At 47.1% G+C, this 26,029-nt stretch overlaps 1 protein-coding gene and 1 long non-coding RNA gene across 9 annotated transcripts; one reads left to right on the top strand and one right to left on the bottom strand.

Annotated features, from left to right (window-relative positions):
- Positions 1 to 351: 351 nt before the first annotated feature.
- On the bottom strand, positions 352 to 5,634 carry LOC102155534. 4 transcript variants are annotated; one of them, XR_005379619.1, is made up of 5 exons: positions 5,576 to 5,634; positions 3,280 to 3,404; positions 2,241 to 2,486; positions 1,651 to 1,973; positions 352 to 1,345 (listed from the first exon to the last, which is right to left on the bottom strand). It is a non-coding gene; the product is annotated as an uncharacterized LOC102155534 (long non-coding RNA). The 4 variants fall into 4 exon arrangements; XR_005379620.1 differs by having other exon boundaries at positions 2,241 to 2,688; positions 5,482 to 5,589; XR_005379618.1 differs by having other exon boundaries at positions 5,482 to 5,589.
- A 34-nt stretch (positions 5,635 to 5,668) lies between these two features.
- On the top strand, positions 5,669 to 24,142 carry LOC119866334. Of its 5 annotated transcripts, none has more exons than XM_038576104.1 (5): positions 5,671 to 5,797; positions 6,037 to 6,131; positions 10,502 to 10,648; positions 22,953 to 23,044; positions 23,642 to 24,094. In XM_038576104.1, the coding sequence occupies exons 1-5, from the start codon at positions 5,686 to 5,688 to the stop codon at positions 23,802 to 23,804; spliced, it is 609 nt and encodes a 202-aa protein (XP_038432032.1). In that variant the 5' UTR covers positions 5,671 to 5,685; the 3' UTR covers positions 23,805 to 24,094. The 5 variants fall into 5 exon arrangements, 4 of the variants coding, with proteins under 4 accessions (XP_038432035.1, XP_038432032.1, XP_038432033.1 ...); XM_038576105.1 differs by having other exon boundaries at positions 23,609 to 24,093; XR_005379616.1 differs by lacking the exon at positions 5,671 to 5,797 and adding an exon at positions 11,128 to 11,248 and having other exon boundaries at positions 5,804 to 6,163; positions 23,609 to 24,090.
- Positions 24,143 to 26,029: the final 1,887 nt, after the last annotated feature.

The following is a 26,029-nucleotide window of genomic DNA, read 5'->3' as shown; positions in this document are numbered from 1 at the left end:
AAGTCTTCTTTAGAAAACTGGAAAGGATCAAGGGGTGCCCTCCTGGCTCGGTTGGTACAGTGTGCAACTCTTGATCTTGGGTTGTAAGTTCGAGCCCCACACTGGGCATGGAGTCTATTTTAAATTTTAAAAAAAGAACAAAAAATTAGAATATATCAAAATAGTGACTGTGGGGTGTGGGAGACTGGGCCCTTCCATCTTCAGGAACATTTATGGGGTATAGCTCTTCCCTGCTGGTAACAGGAGCAAGTTGCCCCTCCGTGTGAAAATGTACATTGATGAAGTTTTGAAATATAGGTGAGGTCCAGAGCTGACGACCAAGAAAGAATTCTTGAGACATCTTTGGTGCAAAATGGTGGTTTTATTAAAGCACAGGGGACAGGACCCGTGGGTAGGAAGGACTGCTGCCCCGGGGCCTGTGGCAGATTATAGACCTGGGAGTTGGGAGGGGTTTCAGCATCGTGTACTCTCTAAGGAATTTTGGAAGCAAGGTTTCCAGGACCTTGAGGGGGCTGGCTTTCATTGGGAAAAGGTCACTTATTACCGTCTAATAAAACCTGAGTCATGAGACCCTTCAGATGTATGTCGGTGGGCCATGTGCTTGGGGGATGATTGCCAACACGTATATTGGGGGTTTGGACATAAAGGAAATTTCTGAAGGAATTTTTATATGTTAAAGTAGACTCTCAGGGTCATAGGGGTCAGGCTAGGATTGTCTCCTGCCCTTAGCAAAGCATGAACATCGAGGCAGCTGAGTCCGTAGAGTCCCTCTGCCTCTTTCAAGGACTTGTCAATGTGCTGCTCTAGGCTCGTGCCTTGTCCTCAGCTAGCCTTGTGTTCCCCCATCACACATTATGTTTCCCACTGCTCACGGGGTGAAGATTGTGGGCTCAAAGCATATTGGAGGCAAGGCAGCACCAAGACCCTCATTTTACACGTGGGAGAATGATGGCTGAGAGGTCACATGTTGTTGCCAGCAAGCTCACTCAGGGGCTTTAGTGATGGAACCCACTCCAGAGCCCAGGCCCTGACTGGGTGCTCCTCCCCAACACACAGCAGCAGGGGTGGGGGTGGGGTGGGGGGTGGCCAACTCAAGAGTGAATGTGAAATGATTTAAACAAATGAACAAAACAGACACAGTGCAAGAGCAGAAGGTGAATTGGTAGTAGGCTGTGCGTGAGGCGTTGGGGTGGGTCTCGAGTTCTTGGGGCAGAGGCTGGGGGTAGAAACAGTCAACTTCTGGCCTTTGAGGGACCCAGTTAGGCCAGCTGCTGTCAGTCTTCCTGGTCCTCTAGGCCAGGGCTTCTGGGACACTCGGTATTTTCCAGGATGCAATTTTGAGCACCTTAAAAGAGGGCCGAAGGGGAGTGGGGATCAACGTCTGGCTCAGATTTCCTTCCTCAGAGCCGGACACCAGGCTAGGAAACTGCCCACAGTGCACAGTCCTATCATTCAAATGAAACATAAAACCCAGGCCCCAGGGAGTCACACACGGTCACCAAGGACACCCCAGCCTGAGGCCGAGCCAGGAGCACTGGGGCGGGAGGCCGGGATCAGCCCTTTCCCTGACACACAGCATCACCCCACCAGGCAGCGCCTCTCAGGACCCTGTGGCCGGTCCCCCTAGGTGACATAACTCCCCGTCCTTACCTCAGGGCTCGCTCTGCTGTGGCAACAGTGTGCCACTTCCCAGGATTATGAGAAATAACTTTCCTAAGAGTGTCACCAGCTGCAGATGCCCCCGTCATAAAGTGTCCCGGCTCTAAGCCGCCTAGGGCTTTTATGCCCTTCCTCTTAGCTACTCATTACCCGGCTTAATTAGGTCAGGAAACGCTCCCGGGGAGGACACTCTCCGCAGGAGGCGAGGCTGGAGGAGCGGTTCTCCGCGGCGCCACTTCCTGAGGCTGGAGCCGGGCGGGGAAAGCCTGGAGGAGCGCAGTGGAGACGGCGGGGCCGCGGCCTCCTGCAAACAGCTGCTGGCAAAGAGGCAGAGATGCGCACATTTGCTCCTGGGCCCTCCAGGGAGCTGAGGGTTGCACTTGTTTACCGGAACAGCCCGGGTCTGAAGCTTGGAAGTGCCCGCCCCGCTGCCGCCCACCTCCGTGAACAGCCCCACTCCCACCTGGCCAGGCCCTCCCCCACCATAACCACTTGCAGGATTTCCGCGCAGGCCCTGACCATCCCAGCCAGACAGAGCCCGGCGCGGCCTCCTGTTTTTCAGGCCAGGTCCTGATCTTTACCCTAAACCATTTTGGTGGTCGTTTGGGTGCTCCGCCAGGCCTCCCTGAGAAGATAAGGCCAAGGTTTTTCTGGAGTCAAGCGCAGGAATGAGGGGGCCTTTCTGCTGCAGCGGTGGGTGAAGGGCAGGCGACATGGTCTAGGAGTTAACACGGGGCATGGACGGCTTCAAGTCCAGCCTTGCTATCCTCTGTCGTTCTGTGAACTTGGATCAACTGTTCCATCATTCTGAGCCTCAGTTTCCTGACCTGCACAGACAGAGAGTACTGCGGAGTTCCTGGGAGGTTGAAACTGTCTACTCCAGCCTCGCGGCAGAACCAGGCAAACGTTCAGGAAGAAGGAGCTGGTGTTGCCAACGTCAGGACCGTGGTCAGGGGCTTTGCCTTGGGCCAGGGAGCCAGGGAGGACTCCGACGTTATTGACCCACCGCCCGCTTTCCTTTCCCGGAAACTGAAGAGGAGGGGAAGTAATATTAGAGCTCCTAGGATCTATTGGAGCCGTTCATATTTACATGATTTCACTTAGTTATTAAATTATCTGTTGTATGGGGATCCCTGGGTGGCTCAGCGGTTTGGCGCCTGCCTTTGGCCGGGGGCGCGATCCTGGAGACCCGGGATCAAGTCCTACGTCGGGCTCCCTGCATGGAGCCTGCTTCTCCCTCTGCCTGTATCTCTGCCTCTCTCTCTCTCTATGTCTATCATGAATGGATAAATAAAATATTTTTAAAAAATAAATAAATTATCTGTTGTAGCTTCTGGGCACACATTAGTGACCCCGAGGCTCAGAGAGGCTGGGTAATAGCGAGTCAATGGCAGGGCAGATCATGGGTTACAGGACCTGGTAAGTCTAAGGCTGCTGCATGGCCTGGAAATCTCAGAACGCCACCAACCTGCAGTGAGGAGGGTGACCCGAACCTCAGTACCAGTGGGGCAGATCATCACTCTCCAAGAGGGGATTTTGAAGGCTTAGAATCAAAATGTCATTCAAGAGGGAGTCTGTCTGGGGTCACTCTCTAGTCCCGTGGAACACACCCCCACTGACCTTAAGCTCTGAGCCCATGTGCTTCAGCCGTCCGTCATTTATGGTTTTGTGCCTTGCTGCTTCCGTGGCATCAAGGTCTTCTGAGAAAATGTACATTTCTTGACAAGTGATCTCATTTCCCTCTCCTGGAAAAACACAAAAGTGATTCTTGGGACTCGGATGCCCAATGGTGCTGTGATTGGAAGGTTCACAAATAAGCTTGAAAGGTGCTTCCCGTTCTACCAAGAAAAAATAAAAATGCTCCATAGTAGGGATGGGGGGGGGGGGTGTAGAGGAGGATGGGGTACCTCTGATTCTATCCAGAGGAGGGCAGTGGTCTATTTGCCATGGACAACAACTAGCAACCTGCTTCTCCCAGGTCCCCAAGGAAATCTTTCTTCCTCTGCTTTTGATCCACCAAAGGAGCCACACCCCTGCCTCCTCAAACTCCTATCATTGGTTTGGGGGATCCACTGGTTCCAGGGGTCCATGACTGGTGGCCTTCCTTGGCTTGTACAGTGGTTCTCACTCGAAATCCATAAAATCAAAAGAGGCTCCTGGCGGGGCGGTCAGAGGCACACCAAACACAAGAGAGGGTCTCTGGCCTTGTCACTCTCTACTTGTGACCTGAGATAAGTGAAGTCAAGATAAAGAAAACAAGGATGCTAGGGACGCCTGGCTGCCTTCAGCTCAGGGCTTGATCCTGGAGACCCACAGATCTCGGGTTCCTGCATGGGGCCTGCTTCACTCTGGGCCTGTGTTTCTGCCTCTCTCTCTGTGTCTCTCATGAATAAATAAAATCTTTAAAAAAAAAATTAAAGAAAACAAGGGTGCTAGGGATGGTCTCAGGCAGAACTGCTCTGTGGCCAGGCATATGGGGCTGCCATACAGGAGGCCCTCAGCGCTGGAGCATCAGTGAGTCATCCAGGCTCCTCCAGGAGGCAAGGCCCATGCAGATGGGGCCTAATGCCAAAGAAGGCGTCGGCTGGCCTGTGCACTGGGCAAGGCTGGAAAGTCTCGGTTCACAAGGGTGCTGTGACATGTAACTCGGGGTGAGGGAGCTGCTGGAACACAGAACCAGGACGCCCAGCTCTGGCACATAGGAAACACCCCCCCCCCCCCCCCCCCCCCGCCGTGAGCACCATCGGGGCACCATCCAGGCCTTCGATCTCTTTCCTTTCACCTACCCTGCCCAACCCCCAACCCCCCCCCTTTCCACCCACTGGGAGGCATCACCTTCCTATGGCTGACTCCTACACAGAGGCGGGAGTGGGAGCTGCTGCCTCCACCCTGAGCTGCTTGGAGGCAAACATCTGCTCCCTGCCATTGTTCCCCTTATTTAGGGGGTGGGAGGACCTGGTGGAGCTCTGGAGCCACAAGCCCCAGCTGCAGGCCCCAGCTGCAGTTCGGTAGACCTTCCTCCAAGGGAACAGGGAAAAGCTGAAAACTCTCCTGGGCCCTGGAGAGGGATTTTCAGTGAGTCATTCCCACAGGGCAGGGGCTGCTGCTGGTGGGGGAGCGGGAGGAAGGGTGACACTCACCCTCCTTGGCAACGCCCCAAGTTTGTTCCCTGGCTCCCTGGAGCCTGGCAAGGCCACGTGGCTGATGGATATAGTCACCTGTGTCCCTCCCTCCCCTCTGGGTCTGCCCCCTGCACCACCTCTAAGCACCAGGCTTGCAGCAGAGCACCTGGAGTCTTGGGTGTGGGTTCTGGCGCTTGTCTCACCCAACAGTTCAATGCCAGTCCAATCACACATACCACAGGGGCTGTGGGATCAAGCGGTCACCAGCTGACCTACCTAGGAAATGCAGGGATATGTTCCAGCACCTTCCTGGCAACCCCACCTACTTAACAGGGAGTTTCATTTTTTTTTTTTTTTTAAGATTTTATTTATTTATTCATGAGAGACACACAGAGAGAGAGAGGCAGAGGCACAGGCAGAGGGAGAAGCAGGCTCCATGTAGGGAGCCCGATGTGGGACTCAATCCCAGGGCCCCAGGATAACACCCTGGGCCAAAGGCAGGCACCAAACCGCTGAGCCATCCAGGGATTCCCCTTAACAGGGAGTTTCAAATGCCAGGTTGGAGCTAGAGGGAACCACAGTGAAGTGATTCTCAAAATACCGGTGTTAAGGACATGGCAGTAAACAAATAGGATGAGGCAGGCCCCTCCTCCAGTGTACTTGCAGTCTGGTGGAGGGGTAAACCTTAAAGTTCACGAACCCCAATGTAGATAGCACAAGCCGGTGGGGGTGGGGGGTGTTAAGGGAAGGCATCTCTGAGAAGTGACAATGAGGTGAGCAGACGTCGGGTCTACCTGGCTCGACCTGCAGCTAGCTATGGAGCTGAAGTTCTAAAACAATAGGAGGCAGCATGTTCCAGAACCCAGGCCAGCTCTAAGTCAGAGTTCCAATTCTGGGCCATAAAATGATTCATCGTGTGGCTAGACCAGCAGCCCTTGGTTCCCTGTGGACGATGCTATTGGCCTATCTCCCAAGGATAACAGATGTGCTCCTTAAAAGTGTTGTGAGATCCCCAGGCAAGACCCAAAATAGTGTTATTATCAGTTGCAACATGTAATTTCTAGTTTCTACCCACTGCACAAAAAGATGGGCCTTCTCAGAGCTATGCTCCATCCATTCCCAGCTGAGGCAGGGTACTCCACTTGAGATTAATCTCAATTCCCACAGACAGTTCCAGATACCTTCATTCTCTCCCTTCTTATGGACGATCTCTCAAATGTAGGGAGACTCCTGTGTCTACTGTCTCTCCTTCCAGGTCATCTTTACCACAACTTTCCACGCCTTCTTTCTTTCCAAGTAAACAATAAAAGTATCTGGAGTCAGTCAAGAGGCCTACTGTCCCACTTGGACGTACGTGCATGTCAGCGGGAATCATACTCTTGGTTTGTGATTTATCTTTCAATACATGCCCTTATCTCTTGTTGCTAGCTGCTGCCCAGTATGACTTAGTCTGGGTGTACGACTTGTTCCTTATTTATTTACTTTTATGTACGCCGATGTTTATTGCTATGTTATTGATGATAGCCAAGATATGGAAACAACCTGAGTGCCCGTCAATGGATCAATCGATAAATACTGTATCATATCCACCTCTATTGTTTTGTTGTTGTTATTGTTAAAGATTTTATTAATTCATGAGAGACACAGAGAGAGAGAGGCAGAGACACAGGCAGAGGGAGAAGCAGGCCCCATGCAGGGAGCCCGATGCAGGACTCGATCCCAGGTCTCCAGGATCAGGCCCTGGGCGGAGGGCAGGCGCTAAACCGCTGAGCCACCGGGGCTGCCCCTTATTGTTCCTTTAGTTAAGTGCTATCTTTGGAATCAGGGCCCATTTGCTTCAGGGCCAGGCAGCCTCACACTAAAAAGACCTTGGCCTGTTTGCCCAGCCGAGCTGCTCCGGTCCTCAGTTCTCATCGTTAGTGTCCTAACCCCGGTATAAGGTGGTGACCAGTCATTGCCCTCATTTGGTCTCTGATGGACCAGGCTCAGCATTTCCAGCTTTTGTGTCTCATTCCCATTGCAGGAGTAAAGTGGGCCCCTCCCCGCAGTCCTTCTCATTTCCCCAGAGCCCTTTGGACTTGAGTCATCCCTTCCCGCAACCCCTCTAGTCTCTTCTCCCCTGCTCCTGGCGGGCAGCTCACTGTGACTATCTGCCTCTATTGAAGCTTTTCTCCGCCTGTCTTGATCTCATTTGTCCATTTACACTTCTTCCCTGTCTGCTCGGAACCCTGAATTCCGAGGGACTGTCCAGTGCCCCCTCCAACCTGAACCCCTCTGCTGCCCTTCTTTTCTCCCACCTGGGGCGGGGGGCGGCTTCTGTTTCCCACCCTACCCCCCTACCCCCCCACCCGGGTGGTTTCTTATGCCTCAGCCCCTGCTCCCAGCATCTCTCTCCCTAACGCCGTTTCTGGTCACCAGGTTGGTGTAGCACAAAATGAAGGAAAAGCTTAGCAATTATTTAATGAGTCCACACAATGCAGACAGCCAATTAAAATATCCTTGACACAACGAATCCCCCCAGTGTAAGGCTGAACTCCAGCAAGGTCTGCCCTTCACTGGATCTGTCACACCGTCAAGATGATTGGGGTGACAATAACTAATGTTTATCTCACTAGCAAGTGGGAATTTCAGAACCCCTCTGGCTGCCATCAACCCAAATAAAGGATATTTAAATACACCCACGAACAAAAACAATACCAGAATACACAAAAAACCACTTTCTTAGAGTTGATGTGTAACTGTGCACTGAAATCCAGCCTCAAAATAGGAATTTCTGTGAAAGTGCTATTTGTATAGTGACTTAAATCCCAGCATTTTGTCCAAAGATGTATCGTTTTGCAAAAACACACAGCAGAACTGAGTGTAGCAGCTTTTGTAACTTCAAAGACCTTGACATTCCTCCCTCTTGCCTCCTTACAGAAGTACAAATCACAGAAGTCCTGATCAGTTAGCATTGTTCAGGTGCTTGGGGCTGGTTCAAGGATAGAAGTCACTCGCCTCATCTCAACACATTTTGATTTCTTTAAGTTATTTATTTATTTATTCACGAGAGACACAGAGAGAGGGAGGCAGAGACACAGGCAGAGAGAGAGAAGCAGGCTCCTCGCAGGGAGCCTGACGTGGGACTCGATCCCGGATCTCCAGGATCAGGCCCTGGGCTGAAGGCGGCAATAAACCACTGAGCCACCCGGGCATCCCTTCTTATGTTTTTTATTTAAGTAATCTCTACACCTAGCGTGGGTCTTGAATTCACACCCCGAGAGTCTCATGCTCTACCAACTGAGCTGGCCAGCCACCCCTCAAAACATTTATTTTCTATTTGAAAATAGCAATTAGAGAATATTTAATATTCTCCTTCAATAGTTTTAGGAAACACTTAAGTGATTTCAGTTGTTTTCCTGAACTGACAATAAGAGCTCTTATTTTATTTTGTTTTATTTTTTTATAATAAATTTATTTTTTATTGGTGTTCAATTTGCCAACATACAGAATAACAGCCAGTGCTCATCCTTTATTTTGTTTTAGAAAATAAATCAATAACCAGAGATTTTTATCAATTTAAAAAGATTTGATTACTAATATTGAATTGGTTTTAAAATATCTTTTGGGGATCCCTGGGTGGCGCAGTGGTTTAGCGCCTGCCTTTGGCCCAGGGTGCGATCCTGGAGACCTGAGATCGAGTCCCACGTCGGGCTCCCGGTGCATGGAGCCTGCTTCTCCCTCTGCCTATGTCTCTGCCTCTCTCTCTCTCTATGTGTGTGACTATCATAAATAAATAAAAATTTAAAATAAATAAATAAATAAATAAATAAATAAATAAATAAATAAATAAAATACCTTTGGGGGATCCCTGGGTGGCGCAGCGGTCTGGCGCCTGCCTTTGGCCCAGGGTGTGATCCTGGAGACCCGGGATCGAATCCCATGTCGGGCTCCCGGTGCATGGAGCCTTCTTCTCCCTCTGCCTGTGTCTTTGCCTCTCTCTCTCTCTCTCTCTCTGTGTGACTATCATAAATTAAAAAATAAATAAATAAATAAATAAATAAATAAATAAATAAATAAATAAATAGGTAAAATAAAATAAAATAAAATATCTTTTGGGAAAATATGAATTTAAAACATGGGGCATGCCTTTTGAATAAGTAAAACAAAAATAGATTTGAAGGTTTTTTTTTAAAGACTTTATTTTGAGAGAGAGAGAGAGCATGCATGAGTAAGGGGAGGGGGAGAGGTAGAGGGAACAGCAGACTCCCCGTTGAGCAGGGAGCCCGATTCCAGGCTTGGTGGGGCTGGATCCCAGGACCCTTGGGATCATGAGCTGAGCCAAGGCAGACGTTCAACTGACTGAGCTACCTGGGTGCCCCAATCTGATGCGTTTCTGAAGAACATTCTCTAAAATGGCATCCTCTTCCCATCTTTATCCCTCTGAGCTATAGGATACTCTGAGCTATGGGATTGAGAATGGGATTTAGTGAAAACATCCCTAAAGCAAAGAAAATATTCTCTGCCTCCCACCTTCCTTAGCCTATCCATTGAGGTGCCTTTCTTTTTTTTTTTTTTTTAAGATTTTATTTATTTGAGGGGGGAAGGGCAGAGAGAGAAAGGGAGAAGCAGACTTCTTGTTCTATCCCAGGACCTAGAGATCGTGACCTGAGCCAAAGGTAGATGCTCGACTGCCTGAGCCACCCAGGCACCCTGAGGTGCCCTTCTAAATGTGAGCTGAAGTCTCCTGGATTTGGAGATCTAAGGATTGGTCTCAGGCCCTAGTTCAATGACTTACTAGCTGTGTGTCTTTGGGCAAGGGACTATTCCTCTGAGCCTTGGTTTTCTCACCTGTGTAATGGGGAACATAAGCACTACCTCCCAGGGTTGTGGCGAGACATAACTGAGACACCATATTTGTAAAAATTGCTTTAAAATAAAACACAGGAGCTCTACTGGGGTGCCTGGCTGGCCTACCTGGAAGAACATGTGACTCTTGATCTCAGGGTTGTGAGTTCAAGCCCCACACTGAGTGTAGAGATTACTTAAAAAGAAAAGAAGCATGCACTGAGGGATAAAATCAGAGGCACCTGGGTGGCTCAGTTGGTTGAGCAACTGACTCTTGGTTTCAGCTCTGGTCATGGTCTCAAGGTCACAATCTTGGTTTTGTGGGGTCAAGCCCTGCCTTAGGCTCCATGCTCAGTGGGGAATCTGCTTAAGGTTCTCTCTCTCCCTCTCTCTCCCTCTACCTCTCCCCCCACTCATGTGTGTGCACACGTTCTCTCTCGCTCTCAAATAAATAAGTGAATTTTTAAAAATATTTTATTTATTTATTTATTCATGAGACACAGACACACACAGAGGCAGAGACACAGGCAGAGGGAGAAGCAGACTCCATGCAGGGAGCCTGACGGGGGACTCGATCCCGGGTCTCCAGGATCATGCCCTGGGTGGAAGGTGGCACTAAACCGCTGGGCCACTGGGGCTGCCCAATAAATGAATCTTTTAAAAAAAGATTTTATTGGGGCTCCTGGGTGGCCCAGCAGTTGGATGTCTGCCTTAGCTCAGGTCATGATCCCAGGTCCCCAAATTGAGTCCCACGTTCGGCTCCCCATAGGGAACCTATTTCTCCCTCTGCCTGTATCTCTGCCTTTCTCTTGAATAAATAAATAAATAAATAAATAAATAAATAAATAAATAAATAAATAATCTTTTAAAAATTTTGTTTATTTATTTGACAGAGGAAGAGCACAGCTGGGCAAGTGGCAAGCAGAGGGAGAAGGAGAAGCAGGTTCCCCGCTGAGCAGAGAGCCCTATGTGGGTCTCAACTCCAGGACCCCGGAAATATGACCCAAGCCAAGGCAGATGTCCAAATGACAACCACCCAGGTACCCAGTAAAATGAATCTTTAAAAAATAAAACACAGAAAGTGTCTGATGGGTTCTAATGTGGATAAAATTTCAACTACCCTTTCTTTGTTGAATTGTGTGAGAAATACTCACAGATATGGGGAAGATCAAGTTTAAATATACATGAATTATGAAATAAATTAAGAACTATATTAAAAAGCACTGGATTTTCTGTTAAGGGAAAGTTTCAGTAAACTTTCAAAAAATGCTGTCTTCATATTTCTCACTCGTGAAGAACAAAGTCTAGAGTTTATCTGGTCTCACACATCTTCAGGACAAGGAAAGAAACCCAAAGTTAGAAGACCAACCAGGGACCATCCATACAGAAGTCCCCTTTGTGAGCATCACCCAGAGGAGCAAAGATTTCCCTTCAGACACCCTGGGCTTGAGGACAGATACCTTTTTCCCTTTTGTTTCTGTCCAAGGTTCTTCCTCAATGGTTCTTCTTTTCCTCTAAGGTGAAAAATGTCTCTGGCACAATCTGTACACCCTAAAGAGGCAGTGCCATGTGATGGACAGAATAAAATCATCGACCAGTTAGGAGTAGGAGAGCTTAGATGAGTCTCAAGGCCTCCAAATGTAAGCCTCAGCTTCCTAAACTATAAAGTGATGATAATAATACCAACCTTGAGGGAAATGTATGATTAGATAAAAATGTGTAATTGAAAACAGCTTATTAAAAAAAAAGAAAACAGCTTATAAATTATAATCTATAATGTAAGCCATTATTATCATGACAGATCATTTTTTAAGATTTTTTATTTATTTATTTTTTTAATTATTATTATTATTTTTATTGGTGTTCAATTTACCAACATACAGAATAACCCCCAGTGCCCGTCACCCAATCACTCCCACCCCCCGCCCTCCTCCCCTTCTACCACCCCTAGTTCGTTTCCCAGAGTTAGGAGTCTTTATGTTCTGTCTCCCTTTCTGATATTTCCCACACATTTCTTCTCCCTTCCCTTATATTCCCTTTCACTATTATTTATATTCCCCACATGAATGAGAACATATAATGTTTGTCCTTCTCCGACTGACTTACTTCACTCAGCAGATTTTTTATTTTTTAAGATATTTTACCCATTTATTTGAGAGAAAGACAGCAAGAGTGGGGGGATAGGAAGAGGAAGAAAGAGAAGCAGACTCCCCACTGAGCAGGGATACACCCCTGCCCCAATGCAGGGCTTGATTCCAGGACCCTGGGATCATGACTTCAGCTGAAAACAGACACTTGACTGACTAAACCACCCAGGTGCTACAAGATTTTTTTTTTTTTTAAAGTAATTTCTATACCCAAGGTGAGGCTTGAACTCACAACCAGGAGATCTAGAGTCACAGGCTCTACTCACTGAGACAACCAGTTACCCCAGAAACCAGTTACTTTAAATGCTTCTTTCTCCTTTGTGGGTTCTGCTAGAGAAGTTTTCCCTTTTCTTTCTTTCTTTTTTTTCTTTAAAGGTTTTATTTACTTATTTTAGAGATAGTGTGAGCATGAGTGGGGAGAGGGGCGAAGGGAAAGAGTGAGAATATCTCAAGCAGACTCCCCAGTAAGCATAGGCCATCTCAGGGCTTGATCCCAGGACCCTGAGATTAGGACTTGAGCCAAAATCAAGAGTCAGAGGCTTAACCAACTGCACCACCCAGGTGCCCCACTCTTTTTCTTCTTCCTGCATCTCCTGGGTCTCCCTTTTGCCTTCTCCTTCCCCTCCCTTTCCTCTGTCATTGCCCATCCTCCCTGTGCCTACATTTGAGCTTTGATCATAGCTCCAAGGAAACCTTCAAGCAAGAGTGACACTAGCATTTCTAAACCCTGTTTACCATTGCATGACTTTTTTCTTCTGTACACACAGTGGTTACAATCCAGAATTATTCTAATTCTGGGGAAAGGATGGGAAGGCAGCTCTTCCTCCAGCAGTCTTTGCATGGTTCTGAAAAGAGGCACATTGTTTGGAAAAAGGCAAACTGCTCACTTTTCCCCAAATAGCACTTGTTCAGGAAATACACACTCACAAATGTTTACCAATATAATGCGCACTTGTGGTGAATATTATCAAAATCTATTAGCCAGAGAAGCCAGGATCTTGCCATTGGAGAGGGGATGGAGAAGGAAGGAGAAGAGTACATGCATGATGACAGTGCAAATGGAGAGAAAAGAGATTAAGATGATGGAAAGGAGGGGGTGCCTGGCTCGCTCAGTCGGTGTCACGTGCACCTCTTGATCTTGGGGTCATGAGTTGGAGCTGCGGAGGCCGAGAAAAATTAAGGCCGTCCCACCTAAAGTTTAGCATTAGCACAAGTACAGCCATCTTAGGCCCCTGTGAATAAGAGCTGAACTTATGGGAAAAACTGCAGAATGTCCTCAATGTCCTTGGCAGGTAATCCCAGATCAGAAAGACAACAGAGCTCAGAATTGCCCTCGGCAGAGAATCCCATATCAGAAAGACAACAGAGCCCACGCCCATGGTAGAAAATCCCCTAGACCAGCCTATAAAAAACCCAGCTGTAACCCACTTCGGGGTCCAAGTCCTGCTCCCAAGTCGGGTATACTTGGACCCAAGCTCGAGCTTGTAAATAAACCCTCATGTGTTTGCATCGGTGTCGGCTCCTTGGTGGTTTCTCGGATTCGCAATCTTGGGCACAACAGAGCCCCATGTTGAGTGTAGAGATTACCCAAAATTAAAATTTTCTTTTAAAAAATGTTTTATTTATTTATTTGAGAGAGAGAGAACACTGCATGAGCAGTGGGGAGGAGCAGAGGGAGAAGCAGACTCCCTGCTCAGCTGAGAGACTGATATGGGCTCTGAGATCATGATCTGAGCAGAAGGTAGTTGCTTAACCAGGTGAGCCCCCTCACCCAGGCACCCCAAAAATAAGATCTTAAAAAAGAAAAAGGTGACAGGAAGGAGAACACAGGGAGCAGGAGAAGGATAAAAGCAAAAAACTTTCTTCAAAGGAATCTTCTTAAAAAAAAATTGGGGGACGCCTGGATGGCTCAGCAGTTAAGCATCTACCTTCGGCCCAGGGCAAGATCTTGGAGTTCAGGGATCAAGTCCCACATCCTGCTCCCTACAGGGAGCCTGCTTCTCCCTCTGCCTGTGTCTCTGCCTCTCTCTCTCTCTCTCTCTCTCTCTATCTCGTCTCTCATGAATGAATGAAGGAAGGAAGGAATGAATGAATGAATGAATAAATAAATAAAACCTTTAAATGAGATATTCTTTTTTTTAATTTTTATTTATTTATGATAGTCACACAGAGAGAGAGAGAGAGGCAGAGACACAGGCAGAGGGAGAAGCAGGCTCCATGCACCGGGAGCCCGATGTGGGATTCGATCCCGGGTCTCCAGGATCGCGCCCTGGGCCAAAGGCAGGCGCCAAACCGCTGGGCCACCCAGGGATTCCCAATAAAATCTTTAAAAAAAGACGTGGGTCGGGCTCCCTGCATGGAGCCTGCTTCTCCCTCTGCCTGTGTCTCTGCCTCTCTCTGTGTCTCTCATGAATAAATAAATAAAATATTTAAAAATAAATAAATAAATAAAAGACTTGGGGTCTCCAGGATCACGCCCTAGCTGAAGGTGGTGCTAAAGCTCTTAACATATTGATCATAGTTCTTTTAAATTCCTGATATGAGAGACGCCTGGGGGCTCAGTGGTTGAGCATCTGCCCTCAGCTCAGGGCGTGATTTTGGAATCCCAGGATCGAGTCCCACATCAGGCTCCCTGCAAGGGGCCTGCTTCTCCCTCTGCCTATGTCTCTGGCTCTCTTCCTGTGCCTTTCATGAATAAATAAAATCTTAAAAAAAAAAAAAAAAAACACCCTAATCTGAGAATTCCAACATCCCTGCCATATCTGGTTCTGATGCTTGCTTTTCAAATTGTGTTTTTTGCTTTGGGGTACGTCTTGTAATTTTTTTCTTGATAGCCGGACAAATAGTGGGCAAAAGGAACTGCTGTAAATAGGCCTGTAGCCATGAGTTGGTGGGGCATGGAGGGAGAGGAAGCAACCTATAATCCTATGATTAGGTCAGACTTTCAATCAGCCTGTGCCTACACTGTGACCTTCACAAGATTCTCCTTGTGACGCCTATCCCCTTGTGAGTGGGATAGAACGGCTAGAGGAGGTTAAAGCTTTATTTCCTTTCTCCAGGTCAGTTAGACTCTAGTAACACCACAGCAGGTTAGGTTTAGATTAACTAGTTTCCCCTGATAGTGGTCCTCCTTAAGAAGAACAGAATGTTCTGGCTATTTCAAAATGGTTCCTTTCATCTCCACCCCTTCTGGAAGCCCAAGGGGATTTTCTTTCCTTACTATGGGAATCTGGAAGAGTTCTGGGAGGCAAGTCTCATAACATTGTCAGGGAACCCTCATTACTAGGTCCCCTGGAGTTTTTAACTCTCAGACTTGTCCACATGAGCCTCCAGCAATTCGTCAATTATACTTTAGGTTTTCTTACCCCAGCACTGGTTTCCAGTTTCTGCTTTGTGTCTCTGCTCTGGGAAGCCATGACTTCCTGTGTTTGTTTGTCTGTCTTTCCAATCTTGGGGGCAGCAGTTTGCCCTGTGTCCTCCTCTTTTACAGATCCAAGAAAATATGTTGATTTTTTTCAGTCTGTTTAGCTTTTCACTTATTGCTAGGATGAAGTGGCAACCCCCAAGCTCCTTTCATGTGGAATAAAAAAACCAAAGCCTTGCTCCATTTTCCAGTGAGGTAAGATAAATTCAGCTCTTAGCCTACAGTTCCTTCCTGTCTCTCTGTTGTTTCTGCTATGGTTTTGAGGTGTTTAGGATCTATAGCTCAGTTTGAGTGAAAGATGTAACTAGACATGTTAAATATCTTGTTATTGATATGTTTTATCATCCCTTGAGGTTTTGCTTCTTCTCTGCTCTCTCTCTCTCTTTTTTTTTTTTTTTTTTAAGATTTTCTTTATTCATGAGAGACACAGAGAGAGAGAGGCAGAAACACAGGCAGAGGGAGAAGCAGGTTCCCTGCAGGGAGCCTGATGTGGGACTTGATCCCAGGCCCCCGGGATCACACCCTGAGCCAAAGTCAGCTGCTCAACCACTGAGCCAGCCAGGTGCCCCTCTATCCCCTATCTGTTCAAAAGTGAACTAAAGAAAACAGTGCTAGAAGGAAGAAAAAAGCATGTGTAGCCTGAATCATGACACAAAAGGTAGATTCGTGTTTGTGCTTGTTTCCCCTCTGTACCCATCAATGCTGTTGACTGAAGACAACAGAACCAACTATAGATAACTTAAGAAGAGAAGGAATTAACTGAAAGGTGATCTCCAGGAAAATGGGCAAAACCCAAATCTATTCATACACGCATGAACCCTAGCCAAGACCCACTTCAGAAACAGTCTGGCTGATAACCCCAGAAAGTCTCTAGGGGACACTTGGTTCCATTTCTATGAATTATCAGTAACCATTTATTTATCTTTATGGCACTCCTCCCAGATTCAAAGAATTGGGCTAAAATAGATGATGTTCCCTATGGGAAGAGGGAATGCTGGTTCAGCCTTCCATGGTGGGAAGCAGGATCCTTTATTCCACTAGGACTCCTTCACTGGAAAGACTCATGGGTAGGATGGAGGTTTGGAAGTGGACAACCAAAGCATGACCTAAGTCCTATCCCAACCTAACCCAATATCCACATGTATTGGGTATGTATGTATGTAGCTCTCTTCCTACTTAATACTTCCTAAGAGGTGGAAGACATCCTCCTCCCTATCTATATTGTCTAGCAGCAATCCTACTTCCCTTGAAGGAAGGAAGGATCAATGACCCAGTCAACACTCCAACTCCCTCTTCTTCCTGTTTGTTTAATGACACAAAGAGACAAAAACATCAGGAAGCTCTATTAGCTTATATTTCAATATATCTCCTGTGGAAGCTTTCTTTCCATGGGTGCTAAAACCCCTAAACCAGCAAAGAACAGATACGTGGGGATAGGAAGCAAAAAAAAATTGTGAATGGGTCACTGGGTATAATTTTGCCCACTTTCGTTTCCTGGTTCTTAGCTCCATATATTTTGCATTTTTTAAAAAGTAATCTCTACAAGCAATGTGAGGCTTGAACCCATGACCCTGAGATCAAGAGTCACATTTTGTACCAACTGAGCCAGCCAGGTGCCTCAGCTCTGTGTATTTTGGCTGTAGAAGGGACCAATCCTTGTGCTGGTCATTGATTCAGAGCATAAGTTACATCCTGCAATATAACACACCAATCTCTGAAAGTGCTATATGTCTCTGGTAGTCCATGCACACCACTGTTTTATGACTTCTTGACAATGGAGTACATGGTAAGACTACTGAATCTTATGACAGCAGTGTATTGCTTTCTTTTTTCTTTTTTTTTTTTCCAGTGTATTACTTTTATCTTTCACTGTAAAACAATGTTTGTGGGACACCTTGGAGATGGTTAAGGCATTCATTATCTTCACAATTCTTTTTAAGATTTTAAGTAATCTCTACACTCAATGTGGGACTTGAACTTACAGCCCTGAGATCAAGAATTGCATGCTCTACCAACTGAGCCAGCCAGGCACCCCTAACTTCACAATTTTTATGTCAGCAGAATCAAGGAAAGCAAACACAATCTAGGATAAGAGCTTATTCTGATAAGGACAAAATAGAGGCAACCATTTGATGACAGAAGGGGTCCAATGTAATAAAGTTGTCACCAGATAGCTGGCTGGTCTCCCCAATGACTAGCACCATAACGAAGTGTTGGTCTACTGCAAATTGAGCTCACAGCAGAGGTGGGGGGTCAGGTCTGCCTTGGTAAGAAGTTCATGTTATTGAGATCATCCATACATGATCTTCATTTTCCTGACACCATGACCTTTTGCTCCTGAGCCCAAAGTATAAGCCCTGGGGTAATGGAGAAGGAAGCTCCCTGACATTCACCTGGTGCCTGGTGGTCATCTTGCTCACCTGGTAAAGAGCCTTTTGGTAAGTGGGGCCTTTTGATAAGAATTCACATGGGACACAAACATACCATCAATAAACCTCCCTCCCCGGGGGATCCCTGGGTGGCTCAGCAGTTTGGCGCTTGCCTTAAAAAAAAAAGAAACCTCTCTCCCTGGATTATTGGGACAGATCAATGGTCCAATAAATGTGAAATGCAAGGCACATACTTTGAGCTCGATAAATGGCACTTTTTAACACCAAAGAACAGAATATGTACAGTGTATAAATTATTCCCTGAAACCATGTTGGAAAAATATAGTAGAGAAAATATGAAGTATACCATTTGTATCATGTAAAAACCAGCACTCAAAACAGGTTCCAGAACACAAAGAAACTGTGTTTCTTTTCTTTTTTTTTTTTAAGATCTTATTTATTTATTCATGAGAGACACGTATATATAGAGAGAGGCAGAGACACAGACAGAGGAGAAGCAGGCTCCATACAGGAAGCCCGACAGGGACTCAATCCCAAGACTCCAGGATCACGCCCCGGGCCACTGAGCCACCCAGGATTCCCCTGTTTCTTTTCTAGGAAAACTTCTACTAACTTTGACCCAATCCAATAGAAGTTACTTTAATCAGAAAAAAAAATAGTATTTTTCATTTTGGAAACGAAATCCTAATGTCAGGTTTAGGTGCTATGGTTCCTCGAAACTTTCTGAGTATATTATATTCGAGGCTATGTGTAAATTATAGTAAAGCTTATTCATGTGAATCAGAAAACCACAAGAGGGAAAATATTCACAGGTTTTGTTCAAAGGAAATGTTTTGTAAGTTAATAATTTATGTTTATATGACTCTTTTCTCCCTAATGATCTAAAATTGCTTGGTAGGCAACTGTGGTCACCACTTTACAAAATGGGCAATAAATTTCATTAATAATCTGATTGGTATTTATTGCACAGGACATTGTGTGGGTTGTGGGTTCAGGCCAGAAGAGAAGTTTCCTCTAGCTTCTGGACAGCTGTGGTCCAATGTGGGTAAAACATGCTGTGATGCTCGCAGTAGCACATGTCCAGAAAAATAAAATAAAATAAATAGCTCCCCAACACAGGGTATATGATGGGTGAGTACCCACAGTGTCCTCTTCCTTGGCTTTCGGGAAACAGCCTCATTTCCAGGGGGAGAGAGGACACCTCACAGTGTGTGTGTGGAGGGGAGGGCCGTGTGGGTGAAGGCAGAGCCCTGGACACAGCCTCTGTGGAGGGAGGCGGGGAGCAGGTCCGCCCAAAGGAGAGGCTCCCCGAGCTGCCAGGGCAGTAGCAGCAAATGAAGGGAATGAGGCAGGATGAAGGTCCTAAGGTCACACTATATGTCAAGGACAGAGCCAGTCAAGAAAACTAGAAGTCTGCGCTCCCAGGCTCCTAACATTACTGGGAGACACTGCTTCCTTGAGATCTCATAAATCATGGGATTTCCCAGGTAAATACACTCATTTCATTCCCCTCTTTGCTGCTATCACTAAACTGGTAGGTTTTCCCAGAGTGTCCTCACCGTATCACGGATGCTGGAGGTGGACACCTAACCGACGCTAACTACAACCAGATGAACCGTCGTCAGGTGGAAAGCCCCAGACAGTGTGCCGCGCTTGTCCGTGGCGCCGCAGACCTGCCCCGTCCCGTCCCAGCCCGTAGCCGTCCTCCTAACTGGAGGAAGGGTCCCCTCCTCACCTCTCGGCGGTCCCTTTCCCTGCCTGTGTGAGTGTGCGGCCACCGTGTGTACATGTGCGCGCCACCTTAGACACCTTGAGCACTCAGGCTTGTTTGTTTTAATTTTTTTTAAAAAAGAGATCTTACTTATTTATTCATGATAGACATAGAGAGGCAGAGGGAGAAGCAGGCCCCATACAGGGAGCCCGGTGCGGGACTCCACCTGTGACCCCGGGGTCACGCCCTGCGCCGAAGGCAGGCGCTCAACTGCTGAGCCTCCTAGGCGGCCCAGGTTTGTAGGTTTTGACTCCCTCACGCCCATTATCACGGTACCAGCCACATAATTGGCCCCAAGAAACACTTGCCCACCATTGGGGAAAAATTTATGGGTAAAGATACCCTTTTCGTGCTATTCCTTTGTCCTCTACTCCTAGGTGACCTCCGGTGAAGTCCCCGGCTCTCTGTTAAGGTCCCCAGTACTTTCTGTTCAACCTGGAAAGAGCCAGGGAGTTGTCTCCCACACAAACCAGCCATGCAGTGCAGGTTTTCCCTCTAAGAGCTTGTGGTCTTTGAAGTGTGATCTGAGAGGCCAAGCGTTTCTCCCTCCCTTCACCGGTGCCCACGATGTAACCGCGAGAGATTCATTCACCTGCACTCACTACGTCACGTGCCCGACACCCTTTTTAGAGGCTTTTCCCTGAGCAGCAAAGAACACTGCTACAGGAAATCGAATGGCTCCTCCAGGAAGCTCTGAGACCTGAGACCCAAGAATCTGCCTCCATGCCTGCCCTGCTTCAGCATCAGCTGCTTTTAGCACTGTGGCTTTCAAACATTTTATTTTTTTAAAGATTTTATTTATTTATTTATTCATGAGAGACCCAGAGAGAGAGGCAGCGACACAGGCAGAGGGAGAAGCAGGCCCCATGCAGGGAGCCCGATGTGGGACTGGATCCCAGCATTCTGGGATCACGTTCTGGGCCAAAGGTCAGCCGCTGACCCACCCAGCTTTCAAGCATTTTAAATCTCAATTCACAATCAGAAATCCGCCTCCTATGCATCCCCCAAATACAAGCCCCCGCCCCCTCCCCGCCATCTCGCCTGGCCCCGAATCCCCAGCCTTACTCCTTTTTGCCAAAATACCTGCGTGTTCCACCACCCCCTCCCCATCCCACCTCATACAAAACCCCACCCCTGCCTGAGGCTTGATCCCATCCCAGGGAGGAACACCCCTTCCCTCCACTACCCTGGATGATCAGTGACTTAACCCTGCAAATCCTGCTCAGCTCATTCCAGGCTCTAAATCTCCCAGTGAGGTCCCAGGTGGGTGTCAGTCTGCGTCTGGGCTCCTCCCAGTCTTGCTGTCAGTGTGAGTCCGGGCACTCTCCCCTCATCCCCAGCAAGGCAACTGATGCATCAAGCATGTGCTCGCATGCGGCTTGAGGAGAAACCCTTGGTAGAGAGAGTGTAGCCAAAATGTCAGGAGGCAGCTCCCTCCTCAGAGCCAGCCCGGTCTTGTTATCATGCCAGGCAGTGTGTACTTCCTGTGCTTCCTCGCCCACACACCCCCTTGCCCTCTCCTTTTCAGACCATCTGGTAACAAGACACAGGCCCTGGGCTGGGCCACACATCCCAGATACACCTCCCTTAGCTGTACAAAAAAAAAAAGGCCCTGAAGACTATGGCTCTTGTATAAGACTATAATAAATTCTTTTTCTTAATTCTTATTTATTTATTTTTTAAATTCTTTTTTTTAAAGAGAACTTATGGGATCCCTGGGTGGCGCAGCGGTTTGGTGCCTGCCTGCCCAGGGCGCGATCCTGGAGACCCGGGATTGAATCCCACGTCGGGCTCCCAGTGCATGGAGCCTGCTTCTCCCTCTGCCTGTGTCTCTGCCTCATTCTCTCTCTCTCTCTGTGACTATCACAAATAAATAAAAATTAAAAAAAAAAAAGTAACTATTTAAGCAAAAGTTATAACAATGTAGTGTGGAGTTTATTTCAGATAGAAGTAAAATATATGACAACAGGAATGCATGGGTGGCTCAGTGGTTGAGGGTCTGCCTTTGGTTCAGGGCATGATCCTGGGGTCCAGGGATCCAGTCACACATCTGGCTCCCTGCAGGGAGCCTGCTTCTCCCTTTCTCCCTCTGTCGTGTCTCTGCCTCTCTCTGTGTGTCTCTCATGAGTAAATAAATAAAATCTTTAATATATATGTATATATATATATATGACAACAGGGATCGAGTTGTCATACAGGGATGTCAACAGGGATCGAGATGTCAACAGGGATGACAACAGGGATTGAGTCCCACATCTGGCTCCCTGCATGGAGCCTGCTTCTCCCTCTGTTGTGTCTCTGCCTCTCTCTCTCTCTCTGTGACTATCATAAATAAATAAAAAATAAAAATAAAAAAAATAAAGAGAACTTATTATTTTACTTTTCTTTGCTTGTTTTTATTGAAGTTCGATTTGCCAACATACAGTATAACACCCACTGTTCATCCCATCAAGTGCCCTCCTCAGTGCCCATCACCCATTACACCCCCCCCCCCCCCCGCCACCGCCACCTCCTCTTCCACAGCCCTTTCTTCATTTCCCAGAGTTAGGAGTCTTTCAGGGTTTGTCTCCCTCTCTAATTTTTCCCACTGAGACAGCAATAAATTCTTAACCAAAAGCCCTCCTTTTCCTTGGCTGCTGTCTGCAAGAAGAAAAAGGGAAGGCTTATTTTCCAGCTACAAAAGATTTTTATAAGAGTCCAATGAAATAATAAAATTTAAAAATTATCCTCATTGGGATGCCTGGGTGGCTCAGCAGTTGGGCGCCTGCTTTTGGCTTGGGGCGTGATCCTGGAGTCCTGGGATCGAGTCCCACATCAGGCTCCCTGTATGGGGCCTGCTTCTGCCTCTGCTTGTGTCTCTGCCTCTCTCTGTGTGTGTCTCTCATGAATAAATAAATAAAATTTTTTTATAAATAAAAATTTTTAAAAATATGAATAAATAAATATTATCCTCATTAAAAAATTTTTTAACAATGTTATTTATTTATTTATTTATTCAAGAGATAGAGCAAGAGCAGGAGGTGGAGGGAGACAAAGGCAGAGGGAGAAGCAGACTCCCAGCTGAGCAGGGAGCCCTACATGGGGCTCAATCCCAGGATCCCAAAATCATGATCAGAGCCAAAGGTAGACACTTTGGCTGAACCACCCTGAAAAATTTTGTTTTAATTAAATAAACACTACCTCCAATGTGGGGCCTCAATTCATGACTCTGAGATCAAGAGTCACAGTTTGGGACACCTGAGAGAGAGAGAGGCAGAGACACAGGCAGAGGGAGAAGCAGGCTCCATGCAGGGAGCCCAATGTGGGACTCGATCCCGGGACCCCAGGATCACCACGTCCTGGGCTGAAGGCAGGTGCTCAACCTCTAAGCCACCCAGGTGTCCCCATATTTCCTTTCTGAGTGAAGTAAGAACATCCTCTTCCAGGGTTGGGAGGCAGAGATTCCCTTTGGAGGGAAAGAACTGTGGCTCTCAGGGGGAAGCCGCCCCTAGAAGCCCTCCTAGCCACCCACCTCTGACTCCTGTAATCATTTGTCCTCACCTCTGTCATAGCACCTATCACACTGCATTGTAATCCTTTATTTAGTTGACAAATGATCATTTCTCTTACCAGACAATGAGCTTCCTCAGTACAGAAAGACTGCGTCATCTTGGCATCTCCTCCAGTGCCTGCAACCTAGCATGTGCTCAAGAAAGTCAATCAAGGTTAGGAATGAATGAATGTGTGCCGCTTGCTCTAGTTACAGCCACCATTTACCATTGCCTCCTCCCTAGATTAGGGCTGCAGTCTCCAGCAGGAGCTGCTGTCTGCTCTGGCCTCCCTCCTGGCTATTTGCCACAAGAAGGAGAGACCAGAGTGGCCCTGTTCACACACAAATCCTGTTAAGCCCCTCCCCTTGCCCTCAACTCTTGGAATGTTTAGGATTGTTCTTGGAATGAATTCCAAACTCTTTAACTCACCCAACAAGCTTGATGTGATCTGGCCAGCTTTTCTTCAGATGTACTCCCCACCTGGACCTTAAGCTTGGATCCTAGTGAGCACCCTTAGTTCACCATTGTGTCCTGCTGGTTTGTTTGTTTCTTTGTTTGGCTCTGCTCCTTCACTTATGCTGGTAACACTCTTAAATTCTGCTCTCCCTGGATAATTCCTACAGTTCTAACTTACTGTCTTCCTATTGCCTTCACTAGCCACAGAAGGTTAGATACCTCTACTCAAGTTTTCACAGTGCTCTGGGCACCCCCTAACAAAGCACTTGCTCTGGATTACAGTTGCCTGCTGACTCATCTGTGACCTCTATTCAGGCACAACACACCTGCGAGGGCAGGGAACTCATCTGTCTGGTTCACTGTGGCAGCCCCAGAGCCTCGCACAACGCCTAGCACTCAGTGTACCAAGTGTGCGATGGGTAAATGGATTCTGGAAGAGGCAAAAGAAAGTCAAAGCCGCCAGCAGAAAAGGGGCTGAAGGAGGACAGCTAAATGGGAAGATGAAAGAGAAGAGGCTGTCATCTAGCATCTGTGAGCAAATGAAACAGGGCTCTATGAAAGGCAGTAGGTCTGGGGGAGAATTCTATGAGTTTGGTTTAGGCACGTTGAACTTTAGGTCCCTGTGGCATATCCAAGCAGAAATGACTAATAGGAAGTTGGAGAGCAGGGTCGGGAGAGGGGACAAGGTGAAATTGGAGCCTTAAGGGTCATATCAGCAGAGGATGAAGTTAGGATATGCAGAGGAGGGGTGGACTGTGCTCACAGAGGGTGAGGAGAGGGCGGGAGGGGCAGGATCACAGGGCTAGGGAAGAGTAATGGTTTGCAGGGCAGGGAGGTTGTGGCATCTTGATAGGAAAGCTGTGGTGGAGAGTAGAAACAAGCCCCTAAATGGGAGGGAAGGGTTGGGCATGGGGCACAGGTGGCAAGATGAGCTTTGGAAAAGAGTAAGGATATCCCTTCTTTCTCTGAGTGAGGCAGGAAAGAGAGGACACAGATATCACGCATGTTGCAGGGAGGATGGCCAAAAGGGCTCCTGCCAGACAACCCCGATCTCCTCTGTGAAATTGAAGATGATCTCAGATAAGAGTCTGAGAGTTTAGTTCTACCTCTACCAAGGACAGCCATGTGGCCTTGGGCTGTTCATGGAATCAGTCTCTCCAGGCCTCAGAGTGATTTGGAAACAACCCCATCTATCTTGATAATTCAACAGCCTCATTTATGGAGACTTTTCGTTTCCATAAAAATCTTTATTTGCCACACAACACACATTTCAGCGAAGCCTCTAAACCTTGACGGGATTGTCTTTTGGTCGATGCAGAGAGAGTTCAAAGAGATAATAAAAAAGGGCCACAGGGGGATGAAAGCAAGGGGCACAGAGTCCGCCAGCCTCTAGCCTTGATACTCAGGGAAGGGTTTAACCCTCATACTAGCATTGAATGATCAAAAGATAAGTACTGATTGTATGAGTTTTTCATTCTCATTATCTGTCCAGAAAAGAACTCTACATATGGCATAAACACGGCTTTGAATAAATTTAATAATTTATTAATTTGTCCAACAAAAATTTATTGAGCACCTGCTCTGTGCAAGGCAAGGAGTCTACAGAGATTAATAAAAACCAAACCTGCATTATGAAGCCAAGCTTCAGTATTAGAGTGCTGGGCTGTTGAGCGGAAATAGAATGTGAACCACATACGCAGTTTATTTATTTATTTCTCTTTTAAAGATTTTATTTTTCAATGTGGGGCTTGAAATCCACCACCCCGAGATCAAGAGTCACACACTCTGCCAACGGACCAGCCAGGCACCCTCACATATGCAATTTGAAGTTTTCTACTAGCCATGCTAAAAAAATAATCAGGCGAAATTAATTTTAATGTTTTCTTAAATTCGATATATCCAGAATGTTATCATTTCAACATATAGTAAATATTTTAAAGTTGTTAATAGGTATTTCAAGCTCTTTTTTCTGTACTTTACCCCTACAGCATATCTCGATTTGTTCTAGCCAAGTTGCAAGTAGCTCCAGCTGCTCAATTGACAGCACAGTTTCAGTATCTCTAAGTTTTAAGGTGAACATAACAGGGGCTTCTGGGTCACCCCCATACCTTTGGTGCCAGTCAGAGGCTGGAGAAATCAGAGGTGAGCCAGCAGATGCATGTTTGTTCTGAGCCACTCATGACCAAGGGGAACATTGGCCTTGTCTTTACCCCATTCCATGGTCACCTTGATCCTTGTTTGCAGCCAGAGGCAAAGCCATGGCCTTAAGCTGTCCAATCTCCACCAGCAATCACTGAACCAAACTTCTCCCCAAGGGATAGAAGCAAAGATAGTTACTGCCTCTCTTCTTGGGGCCCACAGAATCCCCACAAAATGGTGAGGGTGTTTGTTCCATGCTTCGCAAGTTCAGTTACAAACAACTTGCAGCTGTGAGCTTGTTTTCAGGCCTCCTCTGGTCTCCTTGGCTGGCCACCCTCTCTTCGTTCCCACTGTATTTACTCACAATACTGCACCCCTGGGATTTTCTTTTTATTTGCCCAGCATCCTTCTTTAGAGGAACAGTCCCACTCCACTACCCCCATTTCCTCTCACTTCAGAGGGACTGTCAGTCTCAGAGGCCCTTCCAAGCAGAAGGGCAGTTAACCCATCCCAAGCCAATCAGGTGTTCTCTCCTTGAAATTTAAATATTGAGCAGAAACGCAG

This window comes from Canis lupus, chromosome 27 (genome assembly GCF_011100685.1).
Source record: "Canis lupus familiaris isolate Mischka breed German Shepherd chromosome 27, alternate assembly UU_Cfam_GSD_1.0, whole genome shotgun sequence".
NCBI classification, from domain to species: domain Eukaryota; kingdom Metazoa; phylum Chordata; class Mammalia; order Carnivora; family Canidae; genus Canis; species Canis lupus.
This window is presented reverse-complemented; position numbering and strand designations above follow the sequence as displayed.